The sequence below is a fragment of the Acomys russatus genome, chromosome 16 (assembly GCF_903995435.1).
Source record: "Acomys russatus chromosome 16, mAcoRus1.1, whole genome shotgun sequence".
Classification (NCBI taxonomy): Eukaryota; Metazoa; Chordata; class Mammalia; order Rodentia; family Muridae; genus Acomys; species Acomys russatus.
In genome coordinates this window covers 31883461-31903289 of record NC_067152.1, presented here as the reverse complement: position 1 = coordinate 31903289, position 19829 = coordinate 31883461, and the positions used below count along the sequence as shown (strand labels likewise).

The following is a 19829-nucleotide window of genomic DNA, read 5'->3' as shown; positions in this document are numbered from 1 at the left end:
ATGCTATATCCAGTAAATAATAAAATATATCATAAGCCTCATCAAAGAACCGAGTGGCAGCATATCTCCCAGGTTTGTGTTAAAAGTCTCAGACCTTCACACACCACAGAGCATTTTCTACTTCAAATGAACATCTATGAACGAATTAAGCTAATCTCATATTAAGGAAGGACAGTTTTGAATATCCAGAATTCATCTGGACAGAACACACTAGCTTACACAGTAACTGGCATTTGTTACCTTGTAAATTCTAGAGTGACAATAGCTCTTCCTCTGGGTCATCCCTCAATACTCCTAATTATTGATTAGCACTGTCCTTCAGCGAGTAAGTCAGTTTAAGGAAACCAACCAACCAACCTGGAACTCACTATGCAGATGGGGCTAGCCTTACACTGGTCCTCCTTTATCAGCCTCCTGCACGCTGAGATTAAAGTGTGGGTGACTGGGGCTGGAGAGATGGTTTAGTGCTTAAGAGCACTGGTTGCTCTTTCCGAGGACCTGAATTCAATTCGAGCATGCATAAGGCTACAGAACTGTCTGAAGCTCCAGTTCCTAGGATATCTGTGGTGTACTGACAAACATGTAGGCCAAATAACCATCACATAAAATGAAATGTGCGAGTTACCACCTCACCAACTACATTAGTATTTCTAGGGACCTGAAGGCTCACCGTAAATAACTACTTTATCGTCCTTTATTCTTGTCTCTTAACTCTGATTCTAATCTTCTTCACTCTGAAACTGGAGGCTAAAAATATTTTCCAGGCTTGGGTTCTGTTTCAGTAATTTTCCAGTTTAGAGCCCTACCTTCTCTTCCCCACCCCACCCCCATTTTTTAAAAAAGCAATGAGACTTTTATTTTTTAACTTGAACTCATTTTAGACTTGCAGAAATGTTGCAAAAGTAGTACACAGAGCTTCCATTTATTCCTTACCCAGCCTCCTTTATTAGTATTTTATATAACCATAATTATAAAAGCCAGTAAATTAACATAATTTTACCTAAAAATCCTAAACAACATTTAGTAATCTTCCCTAAAGACATTACTCAAATTTAGTGTTTCATTAGGCCCTTTCCTGTTCACGACCCATTCAAGACCCTGCACACCACTGAGTTATTTCATCTGTAAGAGGTGTTTAGTTAGTAACAACTCTGACGATTTCAAATATTGACTGGACATTTTGTTGAGTATGTCTGTTTGGGCCTGTCTGATGTTCTGAGACTTCTTGGGAAGAATGCCATAAAAACAGGGTAGTGTCCTTGATGAACCAACCACAAGGCTCCTCATGTTGGCATACCTTGCTGTTGGTGAAGCTGACCTGTTTTACTTGGTTGAAGTTAAGATTCGGCCATGTAAAGTTGCCATCTTCCTTTTTGTAATTAAAAATACCTTAGTAAAGATTTTTTGGACATTATGCAAGTCCTGTTTCTCTCTAAATATTTAACTTTGCTATCTACAATGGATGTTTTCTACAGCAGTAATTACTATGATTCTTGATGATTTTTAATTTCCCTTCTGCTACATTAATTATTTAGAATCCCACTTGAACAAAGAACTGTTCCCTTACATATAGTATATTACAATGAATTATTTTAGGTTGAAACATAAACTATACATATATATGACTATATAAAATCACTCACTCATATTATATATATATTACATATATATATGAATATACATGTAATGTTGGAAAAACAAAGATATTTAATAACCTTTTCAGTGTTGGGGATTGAACTCAGGTTCCTGTGCATGAAAGCAAGCACTCTACCACTGACCTACATCTCTAGCTCTCATGTGATTCCTCCTCCCTGCCATAGTCCTGACTGGCCTGGAACTCCTGATCCTCCTATCTCAGCCACCTGAGTACTAGGATTACAGGGTGTACCACCATCTTTAGCTCATGTGCATTAAAAAAAAAAAAAAAGTGAAGTAGTTTGGACTTTACTAACGTCTATTGTAAGAAGCTGATTAAAAACAAACAAACAACAAACACTGAAGTTGATAAATTTACAATAAGGTTGCTTCTCCCACACTGGTATCACAAATGTAGGAGAAATCTGGGTCAGTGTTAATTTTAGAAGACAAAGTCCCTAGACAAATGAAAACATTATTTATAGGTTACTTGCTGCTTGCCTTGGATCTTATTTGTCCTAATGTTCTCTTTAAGAACGCCCACACAAATACTAGTTACGCTTCATGACAGTGCCTTGCATATAGTCCCTTGCGCTCTACCCTGCCCTGTGTATATAACATGTCCATATTAGGTTCAATATGCTTAATGTTGCCAGATTGCCGAAATGATGGCTGCTATTGCTGACAGCTTTAACAGTAGCCAACACCACTTCTAAGAACCAAGACCACTTGCCGTTTTCCTTATGTAGTACTAGGATGGCAAGAACAACGTTGAATTCTTTCTTATATAAAAATTCTTTTCTGGGGAAAAAAACCCCAGCTTTCGCATCTTCATGACACAACCTAAAAGGAGTTAGCTTCTCTAATGAGATTATTGCATATGCGTATCTGTTTTTGTGGTTGTCTTGTTTTATTTTTAATTTTATCCTTTACATATATCCCAACTACAGTTTCTCCTACCTCCGCTCCTCCCAGTCACTCCTCTCCCCCAAACTTCTCATTTCCCCTAGATCTCCTCCTCCTCCATGGTATAACAAAGTACAATAAGACTAGGCACAGACCCTCTTATCAAGGCTGGACTAGGTGACCCAGTAGGAGGAAAAGGGTCCCAAGCACAGGCAAAAGAGTCAGAGACAGCTCCCATGCCAGCTGTTAGGGGTCCCACAAGAACACCAAGCTATGCAACTATGACGTATCTGCAAAGACCTAGCTCAGATCCATACAGGGTCCATGGCTGTGTTAGTCTCTGAGCCCCTATGAACCCTGCTCAGTTGATTCTGCGGGCTGTGTTCTCCTGGTGTCCTTGACCCCTCTGGATCATAGAATTCTTCTTCCCTGGGGTCCCCTGGCTTCCTTTACCTAGTGTTTGGCTGTGGGTCTCTAAATCTGCTCCTATTAGGAATCATTCCATTGACTTTTTTTTCCAGTCAGATTTGGTTCTATCCTGGGTCTCTGGGCTGACCAGCCTCTGGTTCCTGGTCATCCACTCAGCGTTGGTGTGGGTTTCCAGTTAGACCAGTCATTAGCTGGCCACTCCCACATGTCCTGTGCCACCATTGCTCCAGCACATCTTGTAGGCAGGGCACATTGAAGGTTTTGTGGCTGGGTTGATGTCCCAGTCCCAGTGCCACTGTGAGGAGTCTTACAAGGCTGGAGAGATGGCTACGTTGTTACGAGAATTGACTGCTCTTAGAGGATCTGGGTTCAGTTCCTACACCCACATAGTGGCTTATAACTGCCTGTGACTCCAGTTCCAGAGGATCCAACATTATCTTTTTAATTTAAAGACTAAACATTGACATTATAAGAGCTGCTAGACATATAGAAACTTTATCATAATTTTCTTCCTTTGAAGGTACATTCAATGACTGATCGTTTCTAAGAATGTTCAGCAAAGACCCTTCTTGTCACTAGAAAAGCAGCAGTGGCTAAAGTCATAGGCTCTTGAGCAACTGTCCCATCTTACGCAGAATGAGGACAATGATAATATTCTTACAGAGGTACACATAGGCTCTGAATCTTAGCTCTGTTATCTATTAACGGCATAGCTTTGGAAATATAGTCACTGGAATTAGTTTTTTCTCAGGTATAAAATGGAGATAATAACGACTACCATATAGGTTAAGATACAGTGAGGTTTAAAAAAAGCAAGCAAAACAAAATCCCAAATAGTCCAGAGTCCCTACACTTATAACAACTTCAGTAAAGAGATGCCAATGTGTTGCTATCCTGTTAACTGTCCTATTAATTCTAAGCATTATGACTACATCATAGTAACAAACATAAAACCTAGAAAACCCACTTTTATTCTAGGCGAATTTGTACACACAAGAAAGGCTCTGAATACATCTCTGGGCCTCTCCACTAATTACGCTCAGAAGACACTGAGATGCTAACTGGAAACACAGCTGACAGATGCTGATTAGCAGAATCTGTTACAATCCAAGTGGAAAGTGCTTCTTTAATAAACAGAGCTGTTAAAAAGTTCTGATCAACTCTTTGTGTCCTCCACTAGTTAGCACAAGCAGCAGCAAGAGCTCTATGAAATACCAGTGGTAATTACTGACACAGAGGAATTGACATCAAGGACTCTCAAATCAAGAGGCTCTTGATATATAAACTTAAAAAAATATTGACTTGAGAATCTCATTTAAAAGTCAGATATGCACTTACTGGTTTGTTATAGTGAGAAGCAAGAGTGCTGGCTTCTGCTCTGTGCTCCCACAGCACAAGCGTCTATAGCCGAACTGTAATGTGGCACAATTACTAGGATAATACTCATGTTTCAAGAAGGAGCCATTTCTTACACAAAGTTTAGCATACAACTAGACATGCTGCATCCTTACATACAAAATATATTTATAAATTGCTCTTAGAATTCTAAAATTTAAAAAATATTTTTGAACTAAATGTAAATAGTCACTAATTTTCAACTTAAACAATAGTTAACTTTTTGAATATTAAACATAAACACCAAGTCTAAGGGGAAACTTACTATATAGTGTTTAATAAACAATTTAAAACCATCCTACCTGAATGTATAAACAGACTCATTTTGTTTAAAGCTGACACAATCATGAAATTTAGAATGTGATCACTTCTTGTGAAAGAATAAACAGTCACTAATATTCTACTTAACCTTTTCAACTATGGACGATAATTATCTTAGGATTCTTTCCTGTGAAAGAGGGATTAAGATGTACCAAAGCAGAGAGACAGAGTATCTTTTATTTTCTTGGCACTTACGACCATCTGATGTATTATGCATTTATCTCAGTATTGTCCTTCTCCCATCATAAGAATGCACACTGTACAATGGTGGGGACTATTTGTGTGTGTGACTCAGTTCTAGATTATTGAACATGGCTTCCAAGCACAGATTCTAAGTGAATAAAAGGATGTAATGCTTGAATTTCTTCAACATTTACCTATTTCCTGTATTTATTAAATTGTTCAAAAATAGGCTGCTGGACACATTTAGAAGAGCAGAGATGTCTTCTATAGCCACGATGAGTTGATGATGAGTATGGTGGGAATCTGAGATTATTCTGGAACCTGTTTGAGCATGTACTTACTAACAGGAAGGATTAACATTCTCAGCCCATGGAGTTTCACTCTGCAGCCTAGGCTGGAACTCACTGCCTTTCAGTCTTCTCTCAAATTCCTAGAAGCTCTCCTGTCTCAGCCTCTTATGTGCTGAGATTAAGAGCTACCATGCCTCACTTAGAATGTATTTTTTATGAGGAAGATTAAAACTGGTAATATTACAGACTATCTGTAAAACCTCAGACAAGTGCAAGAACCCAGACCAGAATTTTGTATCCCCAGCATCCACAGAAAAGGGACACTGGGAGAATCTAAACTTTGGGATACCAAACACAGAGCAAAGTAGAGGCTGGGTGCAGAGTTGAAAACAAAGGCCTTCAGTAAAATTTGCATATTAACTATTGAAACCCCAGCCATATTCTGCCCGGCTCTGGATTGTTGGCATTCAGTATATATATATTCTCCAGATAAAAGGCTGCAGAATTCTTTGCTAAAGGATGCGACCCATTTAAGAAAGAAATCCCCTAAAATGTATGGACATCAACTGGGTATTTCCAGTAAAGGATGAATCATCTAAATGCCCTTTGTATACTCAAGCAAACTTCACCACATGGTGTCTCTCTCTCCCCCTCTCTCACACATGCATTCCCCTGCCCCCACAGAGTGACTGAGAGGGAGAGAGGGAGGAAGGGAGGGAGGGAGGGAGGAAGGGTGGGAGAGAGAGAGAGACAGAGAGAGAGAGAGAGAGACAGAGACAGAGAAAGAGAGAGAGGGGAGAAGATGAGGGATAGGTACAGGGTAAATTGGGAGAAGTGGAGAGAGAGAGACAACACTAGAGAAATAATATTAAAAATGCTTTATAAACAAGAGGACAAATGCAGAAAAAGAAAGAGCTAATATGATATTAAAACTATGATAGCCAAAAATAACTTTTAAAAAATGTTATTATTTATACAGCATGTTTGCCTGCAGGCCAGGAGAGGGCGCCAGATCCCACTATAGATGGCTGTGAGCCACCATGTGGTTGCTGGGAATTGAACTGAGGACCTTTGAAAGAACAGCCAGTGCTTTTAACCGCTGAGCCATCTCTCCAGTTCCCAAAAATAACTTTTTTTTTTTTTTAATTTGGTTTTTCGAGACAGGATTTCTCTGTGTAGTCGTGGCTGTCCTGGACTCATATTGTAGACCAGGCTGGCCTTGAACTCACAGCAATCTGCCTGCCTGTGCCTCCCAAGTGCTGGGATTAAAGGTGTGCGCCATGATGCCTGGCCAAAAATAAGTTTTTAATCAAAGTGTTGGAAGATAATTTTGAGGCACTCTATCAAAAGGGACTAGGAATGTACAGCTTCTTGAGGGTGATGGGATGGGTAAGTCAACTGCTAGTTTGCACATTATTTGCTTTTCTATTTGCATATATTATTTTGAGAATGATAAGAAATTTAAATTTAAAAAGTACTATGGACAATAAGGTACAGTATGAAGAGCTCAGAGCTAGGAACAGAAATAAAAATGCTGCTCATTAGAAGACTTTGCTTCTAAGTCTTAAAGGTTTTAGTTCCAGCATAGTGTTTTGTGTTTTTTTTAAAATAAGAACAGAACAACAAAAACAAAAAAGTAAACAGAGAAACTTTTCTTCATATTCTCATGAATATCTTTACCTATTCTTTTCTTTTTACCAAGAGTCTCCCTATCTTTGCTTTGGTGCTGAAATGGAACTAGCAGGCCCCCAACTTTGGAATCCTACTGTACCTGTGAGGCAAGTCTTCGCATGGCTTCCTCTTGCCGCCTGCGCATTTCCGGAGTTCCTGGGCAGCTTCCGCTGGTAATTGATGAATGGGCTGAAGGTGCTTGGGTGAGTGGCAGCTCTCTGTTGGCATCCACATCTGAAATAGAAAGATGCAATGTTTAATCAGAGAATCATAAAACTCTAGACCAGTGGCTTTCAATCTTACTATTGTGCAACCCTTTAATAGAGTTCCTCATTTTGTAGTGACCTCCAACCATAAAATTATTTCTGTTACTTCTTAACTGTAATTTTGCTACTGTTATTATGAATCATAATATGAATATCGGTGTTTTCCAGTTGTCTTAGGTGACCAGTTGACCCCAAAGGGGTTGTGTCCACAGGTTGAGAACCATTGCTCTATAGCCTAACTGACTATTAAATTCCATTTTGTTCTACAACTCAGCAACTCCATTCCTAACTATATACCCACATATCTAAATAGAAACTTGCACATCAATGTCCAGAGAAGCACGATTTACAACAGAAAGTAAAAACAAGTCAGATGTCCATCGATTAATGAATGGATAAAATGTGCTGTCTCTATACACTGACTGCTTGATCATGAAAGGAAATGAGATACACACACATGGTACAACACAGATGACACTACATCAACCCCCCAATCTCAAGTATGTATTTCTCTTTATACAAAATGTTCAGATGGAGGAATCCATACCAATACGTAAAGTAGGGGCTTTCTGGGGCAAGAGAGAGGGAGTTTGAAGTAGGCATTTACTACTGAGAGACATAAGTTTCTTTTAGTGTGGTCAAAATGTTCTAAACTTAGGTTTTGGTGACTGTGATACAACCTTGAATGTATTATAAATGCGTAAGTGAACATTTTATTTTGAGATAGAGCATTACTAGGTATGCAGATTCCATTGTGTATACAGTATAGGCTCAGGCAGAATGCACAGCAACTGTCCTGCTTCAGCTCCCTGTGTCTTGGGACTGCAGGCATGAGATGAGATACCATGCTCACTTTACGTTTATTCATTTGTTTGTCTACTTAGTCCAGGCTGACTCCTACTCTGTTCTCAGACTGGTCTCACCGTTCTCTTCATCTTCCTGCTCTGCCCTCTGAGTATTGGGATCATAGGTGTGCACCATGCCTAGCTCAAAACTGAGCATTTTAAGTGGGTAAAATAAGATTAAAAAAAAAAAACTTTCAAATTTTTCACTGGTTCCTGCTAGTGGTAAATCCTATCTTTGGATTTAATAAAAACAACAACAACAACAACAACAACAACAACAACAACAACAACAACAACACCACCACCAAAACAAAATAAAAAACCAAAACCAAACCAACCAACCAACCAAAAAAAGCCACACTTCTTATTCACAGAACTGGAATATAACATATAGGGCTACTTAAAATATGGCAATGTGTTTATGCTGGCACTGAAAGCTACATTAAGGCTAAACTTCTAGTGGTATAAGTAACAAAGTATTAGAAAATGAACAAAAGGAAAATTCATTATCTATTAAAAAACAATAGAACTACACAGGTAAGAAAATATTTTAAAAACAGGCACCAAAAAGTGGGAAAAGCCAAGCCTAATTGAAGTTGTTGCATGGACAATAACTATTGAAAAGAAGAAGGACTAAAAGATGGTAGTTACTTAATTTTGTGTCAGTAAAAATGAATTTAGAGGGCTGGAGCGATGGCTCAGAGGCTAAGGGCACTGACTGCTCTTCCAGAGGTCCCGAGTTCAATTCCCAGCAACCATCTATGATGTGATCTGATGCCCTCTTCTGACCTGCAAGTGTACATGCAGGCAGAGCACTGTATACATAATAATAAATAAACAATTAAAAAAATGAATTTAGGTTTCTTCCATTCAACTGTGATTTCCTGGTTTCAAGTGGATTTCTTTGTTACCCTGCAATAATTCCAAGGATGAGGGTACAAGAGATGGCAGTGAGGCAGGTCTGAAGAAATGTGTGACACTTGGAGCTGAGTTCAAGTTTAGTGACGGTTACATGTGCTGATTTGCTCTTGTCCATGGCTCTACAGCCTTTTTTTGGAATTTGGTTTTTGAGTAATTACTAAGTAAATACCATTTCTGGCTATTTTCTTTTGGAGAGGCTGTCCCTTTTGTGTGAGTGGCTTACTGTCTGTTTGGCATTCAGAGAACCGTAGGAATAAAAGCTAATAGATAAGCACAAGTCAGTGTATTCAGCAAACTAACAGAACAGACTTCTGAAATGAACAGAGGAGAGAGCACTTAATTTAGCAGCTGTTTGGAGGTTTGGTATCTGCTGACAAATGTCAAATCCAAGTAACTACACTGGGAACCCCAGTAATAGGACAATACAGTCATGTACCACAATCCCCCACCTACCATATTAAGTGTACCTGAAACAGATGCAATGATATCTAAAGTACACAACAGGTTTATTTTCACAAAATGTTTTTGTTCTTTGCGTGTGTTGGGGGTGGGGGTTGATGAAAGCAGAGAATGATGGGAGAGTAATATCTGTGGAAGTAGGTGGAAAGCAAAATGACAGGTTAGTGTCTGCCTTGACAATTTTTCTCTACCTTCTAAGGAAAATGACAAGAGAGGGCAGGCTGCCAAGCTGACTGTGGGGGAAGGAAGCTATGCAGTGAGCACTGCAGGCTAAACTGCTCACTCTTTCGCAGCAGTACTGCTCAGTGTGGAGGAGGCAGAAGAAAGAACAACAGACGACACAGAGATAGGTCAAAAACGCTAACTTTGAAGTTTTTCACTATTACTGTAACTATTACGGCATCACTGCCTGAGGATTCAGAAAGCCAGTGGGATTCCAAGTAGACCTACCCAAGTTTAATGTATGTTAAACTGTAGAAAATTAAGCCAAACCTCTGACATTCCTATTCCTTAACCAGCTCATAGAGTAACAGATGCATACTGAAGAACAGATTGCAGGCTGGAGAAATGGATAGGTGGTTAAGAGCACTTGTTATTCTTATAAAGGACCCAGGACTCAGGAGCTAGGAGCCAGCATCAATTCCTAGCACCCATAAGACAGTTCACAGCCATCTGTAACTCTAGTCCAAGGGGATGTGATGTCCTTGTCTGACATTTGTAGGTACCAAGCAGAGACGTGGTGCATGTACTTATATGTAGGCAAAACACACATAAAATTTATAAATCTATTTTTTTTAAGATAGAAAAGAAAAGAAAAAAAAAAAGCTTGCACTGAATCAGTAAAATATCTTTGACTCTTTAAGAAACGCTGGGCCTTTGAGGATGGTAGAGGCCGGAGGTAGTCTGACCACCAACAGATTACAACAAAAGTATTTTGCGTTAAGGCAAGGCTGGTTCTGTGTAGCTGTGATAGAGATCGCACCATCCAATCTATATTCTCCTACTCCTTTTTCTAGTCTTGAAAGGGAACTAGAGGGCCAGATCTATAGAAACAAGAATGAAGATTATCTTATAGAAGGGGAGCGGTTCATTGTTTTGGAGATTCCCAAGAGAAAAAAGGCAGCAATTATTAGAGAATAATTAATAACTACTTTTGAAAACTCTGCTTTGGAGAGCATATAGACTTTTCTACTTACTTTTGCTCTCCCAGGCTTATGTGCAGACCGCGGATACCTTGCTTTTAGACAAAGCAGCTATCCTTGGCTTTGGGATTTGTCTTCTGTCAGGCATGATGCTGCCACTGCTATCTGCCACACTGATATACTGAGGAGTCAGAGAGAGTGCTAGCCATCCAGTTTCTTCCTGGCACACTCAAAGAGCTTAACTCCTGGGTTACTCAGAGAAGCAGTAGTACGGTATGGTAGATATTTAAGCACGCAAAGGAAAGTACAGGAATAGATGTGGAAATTAACTTCCAACCTTAAAGACATGTTCCCTGAATCAACATTTCAGCACAGAAGCTATTTTAAAACTCCTTTTCTATGATCACTGTTACTTCTGTGTAAAGGGCTGGACTCCATCACAGCATGCTGAGCAAGTACTGTCACTGAGCTACATCCGTATCCTACAGCTGTTCAACAATCTAAAATGTCGTTTTGCAGATGATAAAACTGAGGTCCAAAGAATTAGTGCAAATGTAAGGTCATAAAGTACTGTATAGTCAATTTGAGTGCTGAGGCACAATCCCAAATTCTTGATCTCACAAGACTAAGCACTTCACTTAGGAAGACGAGCAAAGTATTCTTTTAAAAAAACGTTTTATTATTCATATTACATGTCAGTTGTTATCCCATCCCTTGTATCTTCCCATTTCTCTCTCCCATTTTCCCCTTACTCCCCTCCCCTATGGCTGTATGTGCTCACAGGCTATCAAGTCTCTCCTTGGTAGCGAGTGAAGTATTTTTAAGAGTTCACCAAGTAACCTTAGTAAGTTCTCTTTTTAGACAGCAGCTCCTTCTACACGTTAGGTGTTCCTAAGCAATTTCAAAAGGAAGTTAAGTTGTTGTGAGGGTGTTCAGTGAGTTCCTTTTAGGTGGCTAGACCCTGTGACTACTACAGCTCACAAACCATTTCCAGTGGTTGCTGTAAGAAGTGTGTGGTGGGCCATATTATTAATTTAGACCAGTAGAACAAAACCTTCCTTTTCTGTTCTAAAACTATCAAGGAGAGGCAGATTGGTTTACACAAGAACAACTCTTCTTACACATATCTACTTATTTTCTTTCCTCAAATGAGTTTTACATAAGAAAAGGCAGCATAGGAATGCTTCTGAAGCTAGGCTGCTTTGCTTCCCTATTTATAAACTGTAAGAAACCCTGTGAGCCTTCGGTCACTCATCTGTGAGATGAAGACAACAGGAACTACCCCACTGAGCTGATAAATGAGCTAATGGATTTTTATCTGTAAAACACCTAAAGACTCTGTGACACTTAGTAGGTACTACTGCGTGTTTTACAAATGCTAAATCAAGATCCTAGTGGGGATGACCATGAGCTTGTGATGAACTCTGCAACTTTCCACAAGGAAGCAGAAAAATCCTCCAGGGACACAGCAGAGCAGTGTGGCCCTGACAGTAGTTACAAAGAAATGAAGGCCACAAACAGATTGTGTTGTCACTTAGCAAGAAGTGGGTACAGGCTGAGCAGCCTCTGACAGTGCTAGATACAAACGACTACAGAAAATTGCTGCAGTCATTGTCCAAGATACAGACCAGCCATACAGCCAGCAGGTAAGCGTCATGAAGTGCATTCTACAGAAAGGCTTCTCCTGTCGTGCTTTGGTGGCGGCTGGATGTGTGGGCTACATGCACACGGAGTATTACGGAATGCCACTCAATGCATGCTGAATTAATAGTCCTCACATGGTTCCGTTTTCATAGACTAGGAATAGATAAAAGGACATGTGGTCTAACATAAAAATGTCAGAAAATATTTTAGGGATACAAAGCAGGCAGTTTTTGTTTGCTTGTTTTTAAGAAGGAATACGTACGTTTGGGTGAGGCGTGTGGGCTGTCAGAGGCGATCTGTCTCATCCGTGTACCGTGGCAGCTGAGGGCCACAAGTCTGGAGATGATGGCAGTTTTGCCAAACCCAATGTTTCCCACAATCACTACTCCTTGGTTCACACTGGCATTGGAACTCTGAAGCTGAACATCGATCTCATGGAACACCCAATCTCGTCCAACAAACACTGACTCTGTAGTAATGCTGGGCACTTCAAAGAGTAGGGGCTTCAGGGAGATATCTGCAGGTCTATATGGTGCAAAGCGAACTGGAAGGAACAATGAGAGACAACAGAACTTAGTTTAAATGGTCATCACTGAGAAAAACAGAGGGGGAGGAACAGAACAAAAGAACTGGAGACTGACATTGGATCAGATCTGACAGGATGCATTCGTTTCAGCATGCTGGATGCTGACATCCTGTATCCTTTATGGTCCAGCACCAAGCACTTCAATTGCTGTGCCTCATCAGAACAAGACAGCTCCCAGAACATTTTCAAGGAAAGCTTCCAACACCAATTGGTCCGGCATTTCAGACTGTCCCACATAGAACTTCTAATTAAGCCTGGAATTTCTCAACATTTAAAACTGGACCACAAATGCATTTTCTAGCTTGTTTAACCATTTCCCCCAGTTTTATCTGGGTCCCTACTAGGTAGTATTTGTCCCAAATCAGCTGGAAGAAACCTTAAGAGAACAATGCCCCCGACTTCCTTTAAGGGGGAGCAGGTAGGTTTTGGGTTGCTTTCTTGGGCTATAGAGGGTTATTATCAATAGGAGTCGGTTACAAGCTATTATTGGTCTTATTTAGAGAGAAAACAAGGTTAGACTCAAGGATGTCTCTCTTTTCCCTTATCTTCCATTCTTAGGTTTAGAGAGAGAGAGGTTGAAAAGAAAGAAGGGGGAATAAAGAAATATATAGGGAAGATAAAACAAAAAGTAAATTAGTGAATCTACTCCTCAATTTAATGCCTCAATTGTCACTCACAAGGTTATTTTTAATTCACTGGTATACAATTTGGATAATAGATGCAAAAATAAGTTTAATTCTAGATTCTAGATACAGTGGTATAGAATTCAAGTAAGTTTATTCTTCACACACAGTATATATATACAAGGTTTACTTCAGAAAAAAAAAAAAAGACTATTAGAAGCTAGGCGGCGGTGGTGCAGGCCTTTAATCCCAGCACTTGGGAGGAAGAGGCAGGTGGATTGCTATGAATTTGAGGCCAGCCTATTCTACAAAGTGAGTCTAGGACAGCCAAGGCTACACAGAGAAACTCTGTCTCGAAAAACTGAAAACCAAAAACAAGAACAAGAAGTGGATCTAACACAAGGTGACATCACTCTGAAGAAAGGCAAGGACATCTTGAAGACTTGTCACTGCAGAAGTCCTGGACAATGCTAAGAAGGCATGACGCAGGGAGATACCAATAAAAATGGAAAGAATGAAGGGGTCTATAGGACTTGCCAAAAGCTGTTACAACTGTAAAGGGAAAAATCTTGAGGTTTTTCTAGTTTCAAATCTAAGGGCTTATCAAAGCAAGAAGAACCTAAGTGTTGTGGCAAAACACGATCTTATTACTGTGTAGAAATACTTTTCTTACTTTAAAATCCTTTCTCCTAAATATGAATTAGAAACCAAGTCTCAACATGTAGGGAGAAAGAATTAAAACTTGAGATACATTGGAGCATGCTCAAATTTAAATTTTCACTGAAGCAAACAATACCATCTGCTGAATTAATCTCTATAGAAAAAGTAAAGAACTGTACCACACTCTGTAGTGATTCTGTCACAGTTTTTTTATACCCATCTAAGCACTGCACTGAGTTTGGACTCTACAGAGCATCAGAATCTAGTAGAATCCTACAATTTTCCCCCCTGATGTTACATAAGCCACTGAAAGAGGCATATGTGTAGGATTAGGTCTGAATGCCTAAGACAAGCTGGCTGGAAATTAATATATTATATCAAGGACAGAGATGCTTATATGAGTTGTCAATAAGTACTTGCTCACGTAGGAAAGGTCAGGGGCTGAAAAGGAGTAAAGTTCACAAAATTTGCATTAACAGAACAGAGGTAGCAAAAGGGAAGGTACCTTTCTCATTTGATATTTGCAGCTCTGAGTCTAGTAATAACCGATGCTGGCAACAGACAGACACAAAGGACCATATAACTCCTTACGTAAGAGTCTTCCATGGTCCTCTACTCCTTCCCATGATCTGCAAGATCTTCCCATGCCTCTGGCTGATCTGGAACCTGCCTAGTATAATGGAATCTCTCGGCCCAAGTTATTCTGGTCTTCTAGTTCCCACCTCTTGTTCTGACTACTTAGGCAGTTCCTTCTTTGGCTGTTCACCTGGTAAGCTCCTTCTCATTCTTCAGGTTTTACCTTAAATATTACTGAATCAGAGATGTTTCATTTGATAACTTTATAAAGTGTGTTCCTCTACCTCCATCATCTCTTTATGCAAAAGGCTTCTTTCTAGCACATAACAGACTTACTTGTTTCTATCAGTGAATTAGCAAAATATTGTTATTTCCTTTTCTCACATTTCTATCTTTTGTTCGTTGTCTCCTTATTTATTCTCATTTCCTTATTTACAGTGCAAACTTTATGGTAGCAGGAGCCATCCCTACATCAACAGCATATAGAATCTGAGGTCTGCAGTAAAGCATCAAGAATTGCTTTCTGGGTGAGAGAATACTGAGAAGGGTCCCACTCCAGGGAATGTTATTGGAAGGAATTACATACATTAGGAGAAGAGAACAGTGAAGTGTTTTGTCACTGTACCAGAGCCCACACATGTCTTCAGAATGTAATTAAAATGAAAGTTCCTGTTATTATGAATCCAACTTGCCCTAGAAATCTTAGCCTGTCTCTTGAGTATTTTTCCTTTGAAAGATTTTTTATCCCAGTCACCTCTGCTGACTTCTAAGAGTTTCCTCTTCCCTCCCTCAGGCTTTCGCTGTTATTCTTCAGTTTTGGACCTGTGTTTCCTAACTTCACTTACTGCCTCACGCATCTTATATTGAATATTCTACCAAATCAATTTTTGTTACGATGATTATATTATTCCTTCTAAAATCTCCAATGACCCTTCCTGCCATATTAAATCTAAAAATCCTCACCAGATTCTCAGAGTGTGTACTATAACTCAACTCTTGTTTACTCCGTTCTCATTTTATTTTATTTTAGAGACAGAGTTTCTCATTGCATAGGCTACAATCCTTCTGCTCAGCCTTATGTCTGGTTTATGCAGTGCTGGGGATCAAAGACTTTTAACTGAGCTGCGTCACCAGCCTCTTACTTTAGCTTTCTTTAGCTCACAGTGCATATTCAGTTCAGCCCATGTAAAGTCTTTTCCTGCCCACGGCTAACGTCTCAGAGTCTTCAGAATAATTATTGTCGGTGTACTTTTTCTGATGAGTAGAAATATGTAAATTTTTATGTCTTGTAATATTTTTGAGAACTTCATTTTGAATATTATTATGTGGTAACTAGGCAGAGATTTTGAGTTTTTCCTTTGAAGGTTTGCTGTTGTTCTTTGTGTTGATACTGTAGCCCTTTCATGTAGCTTTTCCAAAGTAGCTGTAGTCATTATCGTGAGACAAGGTCTCAATATATTGCTCAGACTGCTCTCACCCTCTTGGGCCCAGGCTTGCTTTCTGCTTCAGCTCCCAAACAGCTGGGACTCTAAGAGCATGACCCTATGCCTTATTCTCCCAAACAGCTTTTCAGAGACTCTATTCCTTGTCATCTGGTCCATAACGTCTATTTCAAATGTTGAAATTAAATATCATTTTTATTTATCACCCTCCTGGCTAAGTTTTATTTAAATTCTAGAGAGATAAAATGTTGAACAGTTAGTTTTAGCAGCTTATGGGTCTTTCAATGGATGGATTGATTTCTGGAATTCTCTTCATTTTTCTGTGATGTCACTTGCATCAGTGGCAACTCAGAGGGGTTCTTGGGTATCTGAATACCCTTCCTGGAGCATAGGAGTATGTAGGGAGGAGGGGAAGGAACTGGGTAGGGAGAGGGAGAAAGTGTGAGCTGGCTGTCTCAGAACTCTAGAAAAAGGAGAAAATACAAAGATCAATTGGCATGTCTCACTGATCATGCCTTAAGAAGGTAGAAAGGAAGTGAGGGCAACCCTTTGCTTAGGCCTGCCTCAGGGGTGAGCTCTTCTGATCAGAAGAGCAATCATGGACTTTTCACAATACTCTTATTGTTGTGTCTGTCTATTTAGGACTAGAGACCTATGTCCACATATCTGATTTCAAAATTTGAATAAAAACCTAATTCTAACTGTAAGATCCAGGGCTTTTCTACTATATTGCATCTTCTCTACAGCATGGGAGCATTACATGGGGCTTATCGCTGTTTGTTTCCTAACTTGTCTTTGTACTTGTTTGGGGGCTGAGGAGATCAGATCTGTGGGAAAAGAGTGCATGCTGTTCAAGCACAAAGACCCAAGTTCAGATCCTTGGTGCTTGTGTGAGAAGCCTGTGTGGTGATGCAAGCCTGTGGAGGAAGGAGACATGTTTGGGCAGAAAGATTGCATTTCCAGTGAGAGTAGTTACTGAGAGGCTGAGGTGCTTTCCAAACAGACTTATTTCTTTGGGTCTAAGATTACTTTAGATTTTATTTCAAAGGAGGCTTTTCATGAATATGGTTAAAGCTAACTTATAATATAGAGTAAGTAGTGACTCAATGTAAGTTTCTGTTTTACCCACAAGAAGAGCATCATGACGGGTGGATCTAGACCTGGGGGGGAGGTGCGGGGGGGGGGGTCTGCTCAAACTACTGCACCAACCAAGGACAATACATGCAGTAAACATCGAACCTCTACTCAGATCTAGCCAATAGACAGAACATTCTCCACAGTTGTGTGGAGATCAGGGACTGACTCTGACATGAACTCTGGCGCCCCATATTTGACCACTTCCCCCTTTGGTGGGGAGGCCTGGTGGCACTCAGAGAAAGAATAAGCAGGCTACCAAGATGAGACTTGATAGGCTGTGACCATACCATGGGGGAAGAGGTACCCTTCTGTCACAGACCTAGGGGAAGGGAATAAGGTGAAAGCAGGAGGGAGGGAGGAACAGGAGGATACAAGTGAGGGGGAAACAATTGAGATGTAATCTAAATAAATTAATTAAATAAAAAATGTTTCTGTTTCAGAGAATAATTGTATTAAGACAACTGGTATTGGACATGATGTAAGTGCCTGTAATCTCAGCACTTCGGAGGCAGAGGTAGGAGGAGCACTTCAAGTTTGAGGTCAGCCTAGGCTATACAGAGTTCCAGGTCAGAACTGGATACAGAGTAAGACAAAGACAGCGTTCTCCTATTGACATAATGCTGCATCACGTCTTTTTCTACTGAGAAGGCTTTGACATTTTAAAAAGTTATTTTAAATTTTTTCTAAAAATGTAATCTATTCACAAAACTCTCAAGAGAAGAACACAGACAAAATTAGACCAGTACCATATGGTAAAACAACTGCAGGCACCAAGAACAGCCAAGAAACAGTTTCTGTACCTCACTCAGTACCTAGAACTCTGTCAGACTGACTTTAAAAGAAAGCCACATTTTTAATGTGCCCAATCATAAACTTAGGACGGGATTGTGGGGCAGGGAAGCAACAGTCATTCTCTGTTAGATTCATTTGTAACAAATGTTTCTTTCTTTTCAATCATTCTCTGTTAGAGTCATTCAGTAACGAGTGTTTCTTTATTTTGGATATCAGCTAGTTTCAAAGAGCTTTTCCACAGCAGAAACCACCAAAATATTCCACTGAGAAGTTACTACTGCAAGTACAATGGCCCTAAGGGAGAAAGATGACTTCATATGCACTATTCAGTAATAGAATGTGTCCTTCCCACTGCTGCCTTCAGACAACACTCCCAGGGAAGCAAGCAGACAGAAGACCAACCCACCCTACTCTTCAAAAACATTCCAATAAACTATACTATCTGCAATTTCCTTTGAAATGCTCACAGAAGGACAGGTTAAGTAAGTATGATGCGAGTAGATGAAAAGATATATGAAAAAAAAAAAAAGAAAATCAAGGTGGTGAGTATAAAAACAATTATTAATTTTTTCAACTTTGCATAAGTATAAAAGCAATTATTAATTTTTTCAACTTTGCATATCTGAAAATGTTAAAAAACAAAATAATATATATAAAGAACATTCCAAAAAAACCATTCAAATAAGATGAGCTCTGGAAAGGACTTTTTCAAAGGATATGAGAACCACTCTCTTGTACTTGTGGGATACCTCAGTGGATAACGGTGCTTGCCACCAAGCCTGATCAGAGTTCACTCCCCAGGATCCACATGGTAGGAGGAGAGAACTGATACCCACAGGGCACATGTTATGGTGCATGCACAAGCCCACATGCATACACAGATACACACAAAATTAATAAACAAATGTAACCATCCCCAAACCATTTCAGGCTTAGTTAGAGTATCTTTTCAATGTAAATTATGCTTATGGAAACAAATGAACTATTTCTAGGAATATTCTATTATGACTTCATCACTACTTATAATTATATACTTAGGTTTATAGAAAAAAGTCTCATTATAAAAGGCAAAAGTAAACCTTAAAAAAATAAGAAAGAAAACCAACTAAATCCATGATGTACTAAAGTTAACAAACTTGCTCATCCAAATGTAAATATAAACAACTATAGGGGAGAGGAGGAAGATGGGGAAGTAGGGACAAGAGAGCTCTAAATGGCTTTTGACTAAATACTTACTCATGGAAAATACCATGAGTCACTGAGGACAAAGTCAGTTATTGGACTGGCAGAAGAAAGGTTGTACATAACATAGACAGACCCTATGGTAGAAGTAAAAGGATAGTTGTACTAGTTGGCAAGCACCTCTGATCCACAGAGTAAAAGATAATTTCAGGCTCATTCTTAAGGCTCATGCCATGCATACAATTCTCTACACAAAATAAGAGACAAAACCATCCATGTTTCAAACACCTGAGGGAGCTGGAGAGATGGCTTAGCGGTTAAGAGCACTGTCTGTTCTTTCAGAGGTCCTGAGTTCAACTCCCAGCAACCACATGGTGGCTTATAACCATCTGTAATGTGATCTAATGCCCTCTCCCAGCATCCTGGTGTACATGCAAATAGAGCACCATATACAATGAATAAATAAAATCTTTTTAAAACCCCCTGCAAATATTACTAATACACACAAACACAAAGGGCGTATTTATTTAGACAGGGCTTTTCTAGGGAGCTCAGGCCTGGCATAGAATTTGCTATCGTCCTTCATCAGCCTCCCAAGTGCTGGGATTATGGGTGTGAGTGTGCCAACACCCAGTTTAGTTAGTCTTTTCTTTTTTCAAAGTTTAAATTATTTTATGATGATGATGAGTACGTGTGTGCTTGTGTATGAGATTGTGGGTGTGCA

At 39.6% G+C, this 19829-nt stretch overlaps 1 protein-coding gene across 9 annotated transcripts in view; it reads right to left on the bottom strand.

Moving 5' to 3' along the window:
• The window catches only part of Tanc2 (tetratricopeptide repeat, ankyrin repeat and coiled-coil containing 2), a 282558-nt gene that overhangs the window by 78273 nt on the left and 184456 nt on the right, over positions 1 to 19829 (bottom strand). For all 9 annotated transcript variants that reach the window (XM_051158874.1, XM_051158875.1, XM_051158876.1 and 6 more), the window contains 2 exons: positions 12370 to 12651; positions 6931 to 7064 (listed from right to left, as the gene is read on the bottom strand). In XM_051158874.1, the coding sequence (XP_051014831.1) occupies positions 6931 to 7064; positions 12370 to 12651 (416 nt within the window). The remainder of the gene's footprint in view (positions 1 to 6930; positions 7065 to 12369; positions 12652 to 19829) is intronic.